Below are 16,076 nucleotides of genomic sequence, written 5' to 3' on the forward strand. Positions count from 1 at the left end.
GCAGGATGGTGATCCTCTCTGTCCATCACTCTCCCTGCCGCCAGGCAGCCCTGAGTGAGAGCACACCCACAGCTCCGGGGACAGGTGTGCAGTCATCCCTGTGGCTCTGAGAGCTCTGCAGGGACCCAGTGTGGCCCGGCTCTCCTCCAGCCCCAGAGCATGAGACAGACATGAGGACAGACACGCAGCCCCCCTGCCCCTGCTTGCAGACAAAAGCAGCTCCCGTGGAACAGTCAGGGTCAGCTGAGCACCTGAGAAAGGGACCAGTCTACAGGGCAGTGTCAGCTGTGGGTGCTTCCGGAACATGAGCCGGCCACACCCAAGTGCATGCGCTGTCCCTGTCCACAGGCAGAAGGAGGACGAGACCAAGGCCCTGGAGGGCGGGCGGTACCAGGTCCACAAGAACGGGAGCCTGCAGATCAGCCTGGCCACCGAAGATGACGCAGGCGCCTACTCCTGCTGGGTGGAGAACGCCCAGGGCAAGACGGCGGTCACGGCCACCCTGGACATCCGAAGTAATGCAGTCAGCATGCACTTTGCGTGTGCAAATCTATGCATACACGCTAGGGCTCACATGTGTGTGATTCTGTGGGTGCTCTGTGTGACTCACATATGTGCAATTCTGTGTGTACATGTCATGGCTTACAGTGTCTGATTTTGTGTGTACTTTCCTGGGCTCACATACATATACTGGGCATGCCTCATACATTTGTGATTCTGTGTGTACTGGATGTGACTTGCATGTATGTGATTCTGTGTTATGTGTGTGGCTCACAAGCATGGTTCTGTGTGTACCTGGCAGGGCTCACATACATGAAGTTCCATGTATACCTGGCAAGGCTCACACGCAAGCTCTTTTTGTCTCCATGTTCCCAGATGAGGCATCATGGGTGTACTGTGAGCTCCCAGGTCCCCTAGCTGAGCAGACTCCCAGGCTTGCAGGCTTTGCACATGGTGTGCTGGTGCCCGCACCAGTGACAGCCTGGAGAGCTGGTGCCGGTGGCAGTGCCAAAGGGTGTATTTCCCGGACTGCCTGACTGCAGTATCATCAGCTGCAAAAAGTCCTCTCAGAGGGACTGGAGAGAGAGTGATTGGTGGGGATGCTGTCCTGTCTTGGACCACAGCAGCTCAGCTCTGTGCTTACTCTGCCTGCACAGACAGAGAAGGGAGGGGGTTGGGGGAAGGGAGCCTCCAGCACCACATGGGAGATGATAGACAGCCCTGGGGGCGCTCAGTGCTACAGTCTTCCCCCCATATGTATATGGAATTGGGCTGGGCAGCCACTTGGTAGTACTTTTTCTGATGCTATTGAGTGTCCAGTGACACACACACAGTGTGAGGCTGCTCCACCACAGTGACAGCCTTGGCTTGTGAAATGACAGGCAGCTGATAGCAGCGTAAACTGCCCGTGCTGATCTACTGTGTCTTTTTATCTGGCAAAAACAGATGCCACCAAGCTCCACGTCTCTCCCAAGAATGCAAGGGTGCCTGTTGACCACACACTGGCACTACGCTGTGACAGCCAGTGTGATGCCCAGCTGAGGGCCAGCTTGCGACTGTCCTGGAGTAAGGATGGGGTCTCCCTAGACTCGAACAGCACAGAGGATGGCAGGTGAGTGTCAGCAGAGTGGACAGTGAGGGTGCATGGGGATCCACACGGGGCTCATTCAAAACTGGAGGGTGCCCATTGGACTTAGTCAAAGGTGCACATTGTAATGAGGGTGGAGTGCGCTCAGCTCTGGCATAAGGTGGTCCCGGGGATGGAGCCTGGTGCTGGCATCTGGGTTTCCATCATGAACCCCAGGTGGAAAGAATCACTTCATCATACCAGTGATGGTAAGAAATGAGTCCAGAAGGGCAGATACAGAGGATCCTCTTGAGATGGGGGTTCACAAATACCATGAGTGCAGGCCATCTCCCCTATTTATTGAGTCTGTGTGCATATGTTGAGCACACACATCTCAGTGAAGTACACAGTGGAGGAATCTCTTGCCTAGTATGCAAACCCTCTGTAGCAGACGTGTCATCTCCAGTTCTAATGATTCCATGAGTTTGTGTTTGCTCCTGACCTTTCCCCGAGTACACTGGCATAGTTCAGTGGTGTCAGATAAGGCTTATTTTGACTTTAGGACCTTTTGACCTGTGATCTGTGTTTAACCTGATGTTGGCCAAACACCCCTGGAGGCTAGAGACAGAAATAGCAAAGAATTTCTGACATGACTGGTTTCTAACACAAAGTTCTGGGGCTGGGTGGTAATGCATCTGGTCGAGCACACTTGATACCATGCATAAGGACCTGGGTTCAAGCCCCTAGCTTACCACCTGTTAGGGGAGATGCTTCATGAGTGGTGAAGCAGGTGTGTGACTGTCTGTCTTTCTCTCTCCTTCTCTATCTTCCCCACCCCTCTCAATTTCTCTCTGTTCTAGCAAATAAAATAGCATAAATAAATAAATAAATAAATAAATAAATAAATAAATAAACAAGGCTGCCAGGAGCAATGGATTTATAGAGCTGGGACCTAGATGTGGCCTGGCTCACCTCTGACCTCCTGGATCGCTGCAAAGCAGGATGTGTGTGTGTGTGGGGGGGGGGGGGGGGGCTCCTGTAATGAAGCGCTCCTCCTTTGTGCAGTCCCCAGCACCATCAGACTCTATAAGGGTGAGCTCTGGGAAGTGTGAGGTGTGTAGACCCACAGCCCTCAAGGAGGCTGCCTGTTTGTGGGGTGCAAGTGTGTGGGGGGGGAGGGAGAGGGAGAGAGGGAAAGTGAGAGTCTGAATTGAGTTCTAAGGCAGCATCTGTTATGGAGAGGGTGACACCTCTTCTGTCTGTGACTGTCACCCACCCTCAGCCTTTTCCATCTCTACCCTGGCAGGCTGGTCATAGAAGGAGTGACTCTGACCATCTTCAACATCACACTGGAGGACCAAGGTGTATATGCCTGCTCTGCACACACAGACCTGGACAGCACTGAGGACAAGACCCAGGTCACCGTTCTGGGTGAGTCATGGGTGGAGATGCCCTGCCAAACCCACTGTCCCCGGGGCTCTGGGGTCAGGGAGTCCTGGAACCCCCACACACACCCTACTGGCTTGGATTTTGCACTAAGAATATCATTCCATTTGCGTAAACATTCCTTCTCCTCTTCCAGCCTTAAGGAAATGAACTAGTGCTCGCTGTCTTTCCCTTCTGGTAGGTTTCATTGCCCGTGGGCATTTGAGGCAGGGAAATCTCTTAGCAGAAGAGAAAGAAGGTGTCCCCAAAGCTCTAGTCACTCCCTCCAACAATGCAGAGCAGTATAGTAATTAAAAAGTTAAAAAAATAATCTGTGGTACTTTGTTGGGGTTTAACAGTTTTATTACAACATGGATTATTTAGGTACCTGAAAACCATGGCACAAACTAAGCAATGAGGAAAGACCAGCCAGCCACGTGGTGTGTGCCGCAGCCCTTGAGCTTTATTTACCACATTCAGCTACATGGCGTGCAGGTCCCAGGGGAAGCAGCATGGTGGGTCTGGGGAGAAGGGAAAGGTGACCAAGTGAAGAGCAGCAGGAACAGAGAGCAATTTCCACCAGACACTCATTTAAGTAACTTCCTATACCCACAATCCATTGTGCATTTGGGTACAGTTGTCATATGCTCGTGACATCAGGCTGACATCATCCATATATGCTAATTACGTTCATGTCCCATAATCCATTTTGCTCACAGTAAGTAAACTGTGTTCCCAACAGAGAATATTCTGAGGATGGGACGGGCAGTGGGGACCCTTGGAGGCGAGAGAGACCAGAGCAGGCTGTCAGGATACAAGGGGCTTTGCTCCCTATCCAAGGCTGGGGGGGGGGCAAAGCCTCTGTGCGTTTCATGAAGATGCTAGTGTTGGGTCTTTTGGGACCAAGTGGATGGGACTGGAGGTGATTATGCTTAGTGTAATAAGAGGTAATAGACAACTATAGGATGGTTTCACTCCTATGTGAAATCTTAAGAGCTGATACACACCAGCTTATAAAAAGAAACAAACAGAGGTCCCGGTGGTGGCACACCTGGTTGAATGTACAATATTACACTATGCAAGGAACTGAGTTCAAGTCCCCTGTCCTCACCTGCAAGGAGAAAGCTTGGCAAGCAGTGAAGCAGTGCTGCAGGTGTCTCTCCCTCTCTATCCTCTTCTTTCCTCTCAATTTCTCACTGTCTTTATCAAAGGAATAAATAAATGAAATATGAAAATCAAACATACAAATAATAAAAAACAGAAGCAAGCAAATCTCTAAGCCTTAGTGAAAACTATAGTGGTTATCTTCGGGAGGATGGGGACCCAGAACTTTGGTTGTGGTAGTGATGTGGAAATGTACCCTGAAATCTTAGTCTTTTAAGTCAGTGCTAGTCTCTCTCTCTCTCTCTCTCTCTTCAATGTGCACATTTCAGATCCCTGCAGTCACCCCTGGTAGTACACACGTACTACCTGCCCCCACCCCTGCATCCCTGTCCACCTACTTCCTCCTTGCTCTGACCTGGAACTGGTCTGCAGGAATATCACCAAACCTAGGACCTCCAGCTCTCCAGGGCATCAGTAATGTCAACCCTGGTTCTCAGAGCCTCATGATTGCAGGGGTGTGGAGAAATGCCAATTCCTGGGCTCAGTTGTCCTGAGAGTGGGGTCTGTGATGTGGCCAGTAGAGTGGGCCAGGGGAGGGCCCCCTGCCGGAGGTAGCAGGGTAGCCAAACAAAGCTGCCTTCTCCTGACCTGACTCTCCTTCTTCTAGATGTGCCTGATCCCCCACACAGCCTGCACCTCTCTGAGAGGCAGAATCGCAGTGTCCGGCTGAGCTGGCAGGCAGGAGACCCTCACAACAGCCACGTCAAAGGTAGGAATCTGGGAACGTCCTTGTACAGGGCAGCGACTCCTCAAGGTCTCATCTCCTCATTCCTGCAAATGTGTGAGGCCCTCGGATGCCTGACTCCCCCTCTTCCTCCCTCCCTGTGCAGAATACATTGTGGAGTTTGAAGGGGACAGAGAGGAGCCTGGGCAGTGGGAGGAGATGGCAAGGGTCCCAGGAAGTGACACCACCGTGCTTCTGGCCTTGGCTCCATACGTGAGGTACCAGTTCAGGGTCACGGCCTTGAACGAGGTGGGGAGCAGCCTGCCCAGCTTACCCTCGGAGCACCACGAGACACCTCCAGCAGGTACGGGCCTGGGATGGGGTGGCGGGATCAGCTGGCATGGTGTGCCAGCTCAGACCCCCATCCCGGAAGTGGGCATCCTGTGTGCTAAAGCCATGAAGTACAGCAGAAGCCTCTTGACAGTTTCTAGGGGGTAGATGTCTTATTCTGATCAGGTCTCACAAAGCAAGTTCTGCCTGACTTTAATTTCAATATACACATAGAACGAGGATTTGACTTCCTGAAACACATCTTTTGACTAATGATCTGTATGTTGGGGCTTCCCCCCCTATACTTTATATCATTAATTCAGGACAGTCTTTTAATTCAGTATCTAAACTCCCAAGATGTTTTTTTTTTCTCTTTCTTTCTTTTCTTTTGTTATATATTGTCACCAGGTTATCACTGGGGCTTGGGGCCACCACTATAGTCCATAGCTCCCAGCAGCCTTTTCTTTTTTTGTTCCTATCTTTTTTTCTACTTTATTTGATAGAATACAGAGAAGTTGAAAGAGGAGGGATGGAGAGAGAGGCAGAGGGAGAGGGAGAGAGAGACAGACAGACAGACAGACGACTGCAGACATGTTTTACCACTCGTGAAGCATACCCCCCACAGATGAGGAGCAGGGGCTTGAACTCAGGTCCTTCCATATGGTAACGTGTATGTTCAACCAGATTTGCCACCACCTCGCCCCACCCCAAGATTAGTTGGAATCTCAAGAATGACTGTGCTTAGGTTTGTATAAGTGAATTGATGTTCATCTGTGTCGCATGAATTGATTCTAGTTTTTTTCCTGAGTGAGATAAATATTGACCCTTTTTAGAACTGAGACAAAGCAGGTGGAGGTACTGAATGAATCTGATAGGTGTGTAGTTTCAGAGTAAGTTGAATTGATACAAAGGCAGCCTTGGGAAATGAATGCACAGGATGGGTTTCCTGGGGCGCCACCTGCTGTTTATCCTGTGAATTCCCTAAAACTTGTCAACTAATGAGTCATACCTAGTTTTACTTTCTTAGAGACAAATATTATATCTAAAGAAAGTTCTATACAAAAGTAAGCCAAGTTTAAAATTAAACTATATTTATAAAGTAGGCTAAGAATTGTACAAAGCAGGTTTAACTTCTTTTTTAAAAAAAAATTATTTATAAAATGGAAATATTGAGGTCCTGGAGATGGCACAGTAGATAGAGCATCGGACTCTCAAGTATGAGGTCCTGGGTTCAATCCCTGGCAGCACATGCACCAGAGTGATGTCTGGTTCTTTCTCTTTCCTCCTATCTTTCTCATTAATAAATAAAATCTTTAAAATAAAGTGGAAATATTGACAAGACCATAGGATAAGAGGGGTACAATTCCATACAATGCCCATCCCCAGAGCTCCATATCCCATCCTCTCTCTTGAGAGCTTTCCCATTCTCTATCCTTTTGGGAGTATGGACCCAGGGTCATTATGGGATGCAGAAGGTGGAAGGTCTGGCTTCTGTAATTGCTTCCCTGCTGAAGATGGACATTGGCAGGTCGATCCATACTCCCAGCCTGTCTCTCTCTTTCCCTAGTGGGGCAGGGGTCTGGGGAAGCAGGGCTCCAGGACAGATTGGTGGGGTCATCTGCCAGTGATTTATATGACTACAAATTAATAGGAGTGTACATAAATACCATTCCCACCACCAAAAGACTGTCTCATCCCCCATACCCCACCCCCACCCTGGGAAGCTGAAAATCCACCCTCACCCTCACCCCAGGGTTTTATATCAACCTAAATCTTACAGTTTTCCATGCCAATTGTATCTTTAAAAGGCTAGAGAAAAAATTCTTAAAATTATATTTCAGAGTGTGTCAGCTAGGAATGAACCAATACAAAGCTATTTTTAATTGATGTTTTATGGAAAGGTGGGATGTATAATTAACTATATATATTCCATAAGTGGGAAGAAATAATTTTAATGCTTGTCCTTTTCCAGCTCCAGACAAGAATCCACAAAACATAAGGGTCCAAGCTTCTCAGCCCAAGGAAATGATTATAAGATGGGAGGTGTGTATTCTCAAACGTGGGTTTGTGTATCTGTTATTTTCCTTCTTTTCAGTCTGTTTGCTAAACATAATGAACGGTGTGTGTGTGTGTGTGTGTGTGTGTGTGTGTGTGTGTGTGTGTGTGTGATTTAGTAGTGGCTTACGAGAATATAAGATTACATGGGGCATAGTTCCACACTGCACATTGCAAAACAATGAACAATAAGAAAATAAGATTTGTGTGTTCGTTATGGCCTATCAATACATGCTTCATTTGTATATTTTTAAAAATATTTATTTGGGTCAGGGGTTTGCTACAATGGTTATGCAAAAAGACTCTCATGCCTGAGACTCTGAAGTCCCAGGTTCAATCCCCTGCACCCCCAGAAGCCAGAGCTGAGCAGTGCTCTGCTTAAAAAACATAAAAGTATATGATAGAGACATTGAGAAGGAAAGAGTAGGTGGGGTAGGAGGGGCACCGCAGCACTGTTGACCACTTGTTAAGCACCCCTGCAGGTGGGAAGCAGGGGCTTTCACCAAGGTCCTTTGTGTATTTTTAAGATCACTATGATAAAATGTTTTGAGACAGGGTCTAACTGTGGTAGATCATGTCAAGGAGATTATTGGGCTTGTAAAATTATAATGTGTTGGGGTTGGGCAGTGGTGCACCATGTTAAGTGTATATAGCACAAAGCGCGAGGACCCCCACAAGAATCGGGTTCAAGTCCCCAGTCCCCACCTGCTAGAGGATGCGTCACAAGCAGTGGAGCAGGTCTGCAAGTGTGTCTCTGTCTCTTTCCCTCTCTATCTCCCCATCCCCTCTCAGTTTCTCTGTCTTATCCAACAAAATGGAAAACAATGGCCACTAGGAGCAGGTGTATTCATAGTGCCGGCACCCAGTCCCCCAGTGGTAACCCTAGAGGCAAAAAAAAAAAAAGAAAAGAAAAAAGAATTGTAATGATTTCATGATTTCAGTGAAGTAATGTTTGCAAGTTTACAATTTAAAAACAGAAACGGGGGGGGGGGGGCGCCAGTCATGAACCTGGTTAAGCACACACAATACCGTGTGAAAGGACCCGGGTTCAAGCCCCAGTCTTCACTGCAGGGGGAGAGCCTGAGGAGTTATGAAGCAGGACTGCAGGTGTCTCTTTCTCTATTTCTCCCTCCCCTTCCTCTCTCTCTCTCTCTCTACCTATCTGTATGTGCGTATGTATATATGTCTAATGTAATAAACAAACATTTTTAAAAGGGATTAAAATAACATAAGCTGAATATACCTAAGAGAATTATTTCTGTGAATTTGGGGTCACCAACAGATGCTTATATTTTATAATTTTATTTATTTATTTAGTTACTTTGGACAGAAACAGAGAAACTGAGAGGAAAGGGGAAGAGGAGATAGAGATGGAGAGAGGAAGAAAGACCCTTGCAGGCTTGCCTCACTGCTCATGAAGCTTGGTGCTGCAGGTAGGGCTGAGGGCTTGAGCCCAGGATCTTGCACAATGTGATGTGTGTGATTAACCAGGTGCACCACCGCCTGCCCCCCACCCCTGGTTTAGACTTTACCATTTTCTTTTCCTTTGATAGATTTATATTTAGTTGCATCTAGTCACACAAACAGGAATTCATAGATACTGTTCTAAAATCCAGCACTTTAAAAATATCTTCTTCCGAATCATCACTGCGCCCCCCCCCCCCCATTCTGTAAAACATATGTAGAACCCACTGGAATGTGATCTGTTAAACAATTATTTGCTTGGCAGTTCTCTTGGTTCTTTATTATTATTATTATTATTCCCTTTTGTTGCCCTTGTTGTTTTGTTGAATAGGACAGAGAGACATGGAGAGTGGAGGGGAAGACAGAGAGGGGAGAGAAAGATAGACACTGCAGACCTGCTTCACTGCTTGTGAAATGACTCCCCTGCAGGCGGGGAGCCCGGGCTCGAACCGGGATCCTTACGCCGGTCCTTGTGTTTTGCGCCACCTGTGCTTTACCCGCTGCGCTACCACCCGACTCCCAGTTTTCTTGGTTCTTAAGCACACCTATGACCATATTATAATACGGAATGAGTGGAGTACATTTCAATCAAAAAAGCATAATATACATAAAGATGTTAAATATGAACTTTAATGAGATAGCCCATTTCCAATCACACACAGGCACACACACACAGCATTACTGATGTTTGGCAACTTCTACCATCACCTAGCTATGTACCTGTAGTCAATCTGTCTCCCTCGTAGAGGATCTGGTTTATCATTTTCTGCTCTGAGTGTAGCAAGAAAAATGGCCTGCTCCCAGGTGGAAGTAAGGTAGAGGAGGCTCCACTAACTTTCTCCATCAGTCCTTATTACCTGGCCAAGTTCAGACTTCCATTATTTGACAATTGAAGTGTAAGTGCTCTATCTGGGCAATTAGACAGGGAAAGCCATGCTAATGATTTCATCGACTTCCTGTGCCCACTGAAATATACTTCCAAGCACTTCTAGAAGTCCTCAGATTCCTGATTTCAGAGCCTCTTTCCAACATCCCAGGGGCGGGAGGTGGAGAGTGGGGCTTGTTCTTCCTCCCTCTGTCTGCCTCCCTGCTGGCTTCAGGAGTAGCAGCCGCTGGTAAGATGTGCCAGGTTCTGTGCCCCTTGTCTGACAGTCAAACACCAAGAGCTTCCCAGCACGTTAGCCGCAAAAGAGCCTGCAGTCCAGACTTGCTTCTTCATGAAAATATTACCTATAGCAGCACTGTTTGCTTTAAAATGTGCCAGCAAGCTCTACCGGTATATTTCATTATTATTATTTTTTAGAGCAAAATGTGAAATTTGTTGGTAGGGCCTGACGAATAATATCATAATAGTTTCCAGTTACAGGGTAGAACTAAAAGTCCTAGTGAAGTTATGTATGTCTGATAGTGTGAAGTAAAATAAAAAGAAATAATAATCAGCTAAACTTTTCCTTGATTGTAAATATAAACAATGACTATGAGAATTCTCAGAAAGATTTTGTTTCCTTTTCATTCTCCCCTCCTTGCTAATGTAAATATTCACCTTCGAATAAACAGGTTCAAAATCATCCTACTGATTAAGCACTATACTTTCAATCTAATTCCACCTAGTGCCTCTAATAACTATTTTAGGCAGGCTGATTGACTCAAGAAGCATTGCTGGCTTTGCGGAAACTGTGTGTGTGGCACGACTGAATTATTCGCACCTACACACAAAATTGCCACTTATATGAGTCTTACAGTCTAGCACCATAAAAATCACATTTTGATACATTTCATGTAACTGATTTAAGAGCACTTTCCTACTTGTCTGAAATTGAAGAGGTGGTTAAAATCATACTAATGCTTCCTGAATCCAAGCGTTGCTTATACAAAAACAAGAGTGGGAATGACCAACTTCCTATATTAGAAATCTCCCTGCTAACTATTCCTAATCAGCAATAATTAGTGGGGGCTGGTGTTTCCCTTAAAGATACAGGAAGTTCAGGGCCTGGAAGTCACCTTGTGACAGGAGGAAGGGACACCTCTGGGTATTGAGGATGCTGTGGGCACTCCCCAGAAAGAAATGGCTCAGCTGGAAGATGGGCATCCCTGGGAAGCCCACACAGCCAGGGTTCAAGACCCTAGCTGCTCATTCTTGGGGAGCAAGAGAGTGGAATAGACTTGTGATGTGACAGTCTGTGACTATTTACAAAACAAACAGTTTCCCAATAAATGGTCACCTATATACAAAGGAATGGAGAATGGAGAAGGATGTGGGGACATTGTCAGAAATCCTGTCACTTGGGGAAAGCTGGGCTCTGCATAAGTACAGGATCTGGCCTGTGGGATGAAGGTTTCCCACACTTCAAGAGCAGGAGAGAGCTATCCAACTTAAAGTCACCAAGCAAGCATGTTCACAATGTTTCCCACCCAGCCTAAGCTCTTGTTCGGTATTCTGTCTCCCAGCTCTAACCAGTGTCCCCATACTATCTGTTTCAGCCTCTGAAGCCCATGGAGCAGAATGGGCCAGGGCTGGAGTATCGCGTGAGCTGGAGGTCCCAGGAGAGCTCCGGGGAGTGGCAGGAAGAGACAGTCACCAACCATAGCCTGCGGGTGATGACCTCTGCTGTCTTCGCTCCCTATCACGTCCAGGTGCAGGCCATCAACCAGCTGGGAGTCGGTCCAGAGCCGCAGGTGGTCACCCTGTACTCTGGAGAGGACTGTAAGTGGACACAAGGGCACTGATCCCCAGGGAAGCTTCTTGGCTCAGTATCCCCCTCCTTGGATGTTCTCTGCAGCCTGACACTGTGCCAGGGGCAGGAGCATAGGGGACATGTCACAGCAGGCCAAAGGCCATGTTGCCTTTGAGATCACTGGTCAGAGCAGAGGGAAGGACACAAGGCAGCGGAAGTCCACAGTCCCTTTGCTTCCCCCCTAAGCAGCCTTGAAAATCAGACCTGGCATCCTGCCAGCAGGGAGGTGCCTATGGCTGCTGGGGCACTGGGAGTCAGAGCCTGCCTGGCAGGGAAGAGAGATGGACCCTGCATGCTTACACACTCACACTTGCACATTTGCACACACACATGTGCACACAAAGCTGTGAGGTCCTTGGGGAATTTTGTCACCTTGCACAGGGACTGTTAGGGAAGAAAGGTTCTATTCCCTGTCACTAGGCAGGGGCAGCCAGTCTCACTCTCCTTCTAGCATCCAAAGTCCTAGTTGGATCCAAGATTAAGAGAAAGCAGAGGTTGGGAGACAGCTGGCTGTGTCCCCCCTGCAATCAGAGTCCACTCATCTCAAGCAGCACCAGGCACATACATGGCTGGAGGTGGTGGTGGTCCCAGTTGCTGTGGTGGCCTGCCTGGCTCATCTCTTGGTGGTTGGTCCTGTGTAGAGAGGGGACAGTTACCTGGCCAGGCAGGTGTCCTCAGGAGCCAATCCTGGAGAAGCCTCAAGCATGCCTGCCGCCTCCCAAGAGCTAAATTTACATCTGTGGCTGTGATCAGACTAAGCCAACTGTGAAGTCTCTTTATATCATTATGAGTCTGTTCAACCTGGAAGTCAAAGCATGTGATCTGAATTTCCAGTTCCTTTGCCCAGGTTGTAAACACTGTCTGAGCTGCATCCCTCCCTGACTGCCCCCCCCCCGCCGACACACACACACACACACACACACACACACACACACACACACACACTGGCAGAAGGATGGCTTCCCTTCCCTGCTAGAGTTGCACTTAGGTGGAGAGAGTTTCTGTGATGAAAAGCTGATGGGTTGATCCCACAAAGTGCTCTGCTCAGAATAAGCAAGATAAACAGCTTGTAAAGGCTCCAGGGTCAGGTCTGCAGATCACTGAGAGCTAATCATTCTTGCCTGCTTGGCAGATCCTGACGCAGCACCAGTGATCCATGGGGTAGACGTGATCAACAGCACCCTAGTCAAGGTTACCTGGTCCACCATCCCCAAAGACAGGGTCCACGGGCATCTGAAAGGCTACCAGGTTTGTTTCCAGGAATGATTCAGTTTCCACTTTTGATTTCCTCATTGGCCCAACAGCCATTCAATAGCATGTTATTTATCTCCAAATGTTTGAATTTCCCCCCCAGTATTCTTTTCTTTTCTTTTCTTTTCTTTCTTTCTTTCTTTCTTTCTTTCTTTCTTTCTTTCTTTCTTTCTCTCTTTCTTTTTTTCTCCACCAGGGTTATCTCTGGGGCTTAGTGCATGCACAATTAATCCACTGCTCCAGGTAGCCACTTTTTTTTTCTTTGATAGGACAGAGAGAATTTTGAGAAAGAAAGAGGAGGTAGAGAGGGAGAGAGATAGAGAGACGGTGGTGCACCTGGTTGAGCACACATGTTGCAATGTGCAAGGAGCCGGGTTCGAGCCCCAGGGCCCCACCTGCAGGAGGAAAGCTTTACAAGTGACGAAGCATAGTTGCAGGTGTCTGTCTCCCTCTCTCTCCGTATCACATCTTTCCCTCCTGATTTCTGGCTGTTTCTATGCAATAAATAAATATAATAAATTAAAAAAGAAAGACATCTGTAGCCCTGCTTCACCCTCTGTGAAGCGCCCCCCTTGCAGGTGGGGAGCAGGAGCTTGAACCCAGGTCCTTGTGCATGAAAACATATGTGTGTAACTAGGTGTGACACCACTCAACCCCTCCAGTATTCTTTTGTGGTTGATTTCTGGTGCGATCCCACTGAAAGCTAAAAAGAAGCAAGATAGGAGTTCAATCTTCGTGGGTTTAAAGAGACTTATTTTGTGCCCCAACATGTCTTCCCTCCTTGAGAATGTTCCATGAGCACCAGAGAACCACCTACTTTTGTTAGAGATTCTCTTTCCTCCCTTTTGCATTAATATGCTTTCTGTATATGAGAGAGACCTGGTTTCAGAGAGAGCCAAAAGAGAGTCTCCCCCATGGTGATGTATCATGGGCTCCTTTCTTCATTGCAGATAAACTGGTGGAAAACAAAAAGTCTGTTGGATGGAAGGACGCATCTGAAAGAAGTGAACATTCTCAGATTTTCAGGACAACGGAACTCGGGAATGGTTCCTTCCCTTGATGCTTTCAGTGAATACCGCTTAACAGTCTTAGCCTATAATTCCAAAGGAGCTGGTCCGGAAAGTGAGCCTTACATATTTCAAACACCAGAAGGAGGTGAGAAAATAAGGATGCATGGGGGCTGGGCAGTGGCACTCCTGGTTAAGTGCACATAGTTCTAAGCACAAGGACCCATGTAAGGATCCAGTTCACCACCTGCTGGGGTGAGGCTTCACAAATCATGAAGCAGGTCTGCAGGTGTCTATCTTTCTTACTATCTCCCTGACCCCTCCAATTTCTCTCTGTCCTATCCAATAAAAAATAGCCACCAGGAGCAGTGGATTTGTAGTGCTGACACCGAGCCCCAGTGATAACCTTGGAAGCAAATGATGATGATGATGATGCAGGATAACATCAGCTTGAAAGCTACCCAATGACCAGACTGAAGGTTCCCTCATGAACTATATAGTTAATATGTACTTCACAAGTTCACATCACAGCTTCTATTATATGAAAGAGCCTTACCTACCAGGAATGTTTTCACAGTCTGATGGATTGACCGGTGCCTATTCATGTTTTCTAGTACCTGAGCAGCCAACCTTCCTTAAGGTCATCAAAGTTGATAAAGACACAGCCACCTTATCCTGGGGGCTACCTAACAAGCTGAATGGCAACTTGACTGGCTTCCTGCTACAGTACCAGATAAGTAAGTAGATATTTGAATTGTGTGCCCCCTATAAATTCTATGTGCTGAACACTGAGTAACTTCAGCTTGTAGACTGACAGACTTTTCTGAAAGCATTGAACTCTGTAAACTGGCTTGCATTCCTATCCAGACTACTTGCAGGTCTTTGTAAAGAATGTGTCCCAATTTTAAAGTCAAAAGAAAGATTACTAGCTAATGCTTTAGCCTTGTCTTGGTTGAAATCCTATCCTTAAGGGTATCTGGCAGGCCTCAGGCATAAGATGTTATTGTGCTGGTCAGATAAAGATATTTAAAAGGCTAAAACCTCAGGAGCATGGTAAAAGCGGATTGCTATTAATATATTAAAGAAATACAAAAGAGTCTTACTTAAATTGCAAAACATTTTATTGTTCATGTAACCTACAAATCTTTGTAGAAAAAAAAAATCAAGGAGGAGCCAGGTAGTGGCACACTTGGCTAAGCACACACATTGCAGTGTCCAAAGACCCAAGTTCAAGCCCCTGGTCCCCACTTGCAGGGAAAAAGCTTCACCAGTGAGTAGAGTAAGGTTGCACGTGTCTCTGTGTCTCTTTCCCTCTCTACTTTCCGTCCCATCTCAATTTCTCTCTGTATCCAATAACAAATAAATAAAATATTAATATGTATGTTAAGAATATGTTAATGAATTGTGTTCATCTTGTTTGTGTTTATAAAATGTTTAGGTCTTTCTCTGAGGAAAAACAAAAAGAGAATTTGCTTCATTCCCCTCATCTTACGCATGCCTTCTCACTGTGAAGAGTTGTAGAAATCATATGGACCACAGACACAAAGCTGTTGACATGTCTATTCTTTCCAGAAAGACTTGTCATCCTCTTTGTTTCAGAAGAAATGCCATATACTAGTGGGTATGAGAGGCATTGAGATTTGTAGCTGACGAACCTTGAGAATTAAGAAACACCCAAGGGGAAGAGTAAGAGGATGATAACAGGGGACTTGAATGTTCAAGGGATCTCTAGGACGTGTGTCAGTCACAACCCTGGACACAAGGCATTTCTACAGACCTCTGTATCAGCCTCTGATTGACTTTGGACTCACTGATGATTTTTTAATTAGTATACTGATTCTACAGACAATGAAAACTTACTAGATGTCATAAAAAGGGAAGAAAGAGAGAGAGAGAGAAATAAAGATAAGAAACCACAATTGGTGTAAATAACTCACTGTGCCAATTCTGACCACAACAGGGAGACTATTATGCTTAAGAGACAGCATAATAGTTAAGAGACAGCATAATAGTTAACCTCATTCCTGAGGTTCCAAAGTCCCAGGTTCAATCCCCAGCACCATAATAAAGCCAGAGTTGAATAGTGCTCCAGTCTCCCCTCTCCCTCTCCCTACCCCGCTCCCTTTCCCCTCCTCATTAAATTTATTAAATATATATTTAAAGATTGAGAACAGGTCCAGTGAAGTTGTGATAATAGTGTGAAATGCACCATATGTGAGAATGGAGTGATTGACTCTGGAATGCCTGAAGGACTGAGGACATGAGCTCTGAAGCCAGATCTGAACTTGAATCCAGTGACTGGCCCTAGACGTGGGCAAGGTGTTGACACTTGCCCAGAGTTTCATCCTGTGTGACAGGGTCCCAGTCGTGACCTCAGCCTCAAGGGCTGACACATGCTGGTCGTTCCGGTGGGG

The 16,076-nt window shown here is 46.7% G+C and overlaps 1 protein-coding gene across 1 annotated transcript; it reads left to right on the forward strand.

Annotated features, from left to right (window-relative positions):
- The first annotated feature begins 256 nt into the window (after positions 1–256).
- LOC103118154 (neural cell adhesion molecule L1-like protein) lies at positions 257–15,625 on the forward strand. The gene is made up of 10 exons (XM_060184747.1): positions 257–515; positions 1,447–1,612; positions 2,874–2,998; positions 4,764–4,865; positions 4,987–5,184; positions 7,123–7,193; positions 11,151–11,373; positions 12,537–12,652; positions 13,606–13,810; positions 14,277–15,625. The coding sequence occupies exons 1-10, from the start codon at positions 305–307 to the stop codon at positions 14,405–14,407; spliced, it is 1,548 nt and encodes a 515-aa protein (XP_060040730.1). The 5' UTR covers positions 257–304; the 3' UTR covers positions 14,408–15,625.
- Positions 15,626–16,076: the final 451 nt, after the last annotated feature.

This window comes from Erinaceus europaeus, unplaced genomic scaffold, assembly GCF_950295315.1.
Source record: "Erinaceus europaeus unplaced genomic scaffold, mEriEur2.1 scaffold_1269, whole genome shotgun sequence".
NCBI classification, from domain to species: Eukaryota; Metazoa; Chordata; class Mammalia; order Eulipotyphla; family Erinaceidae; genus Erinaceus; species Erinaceus europaeus.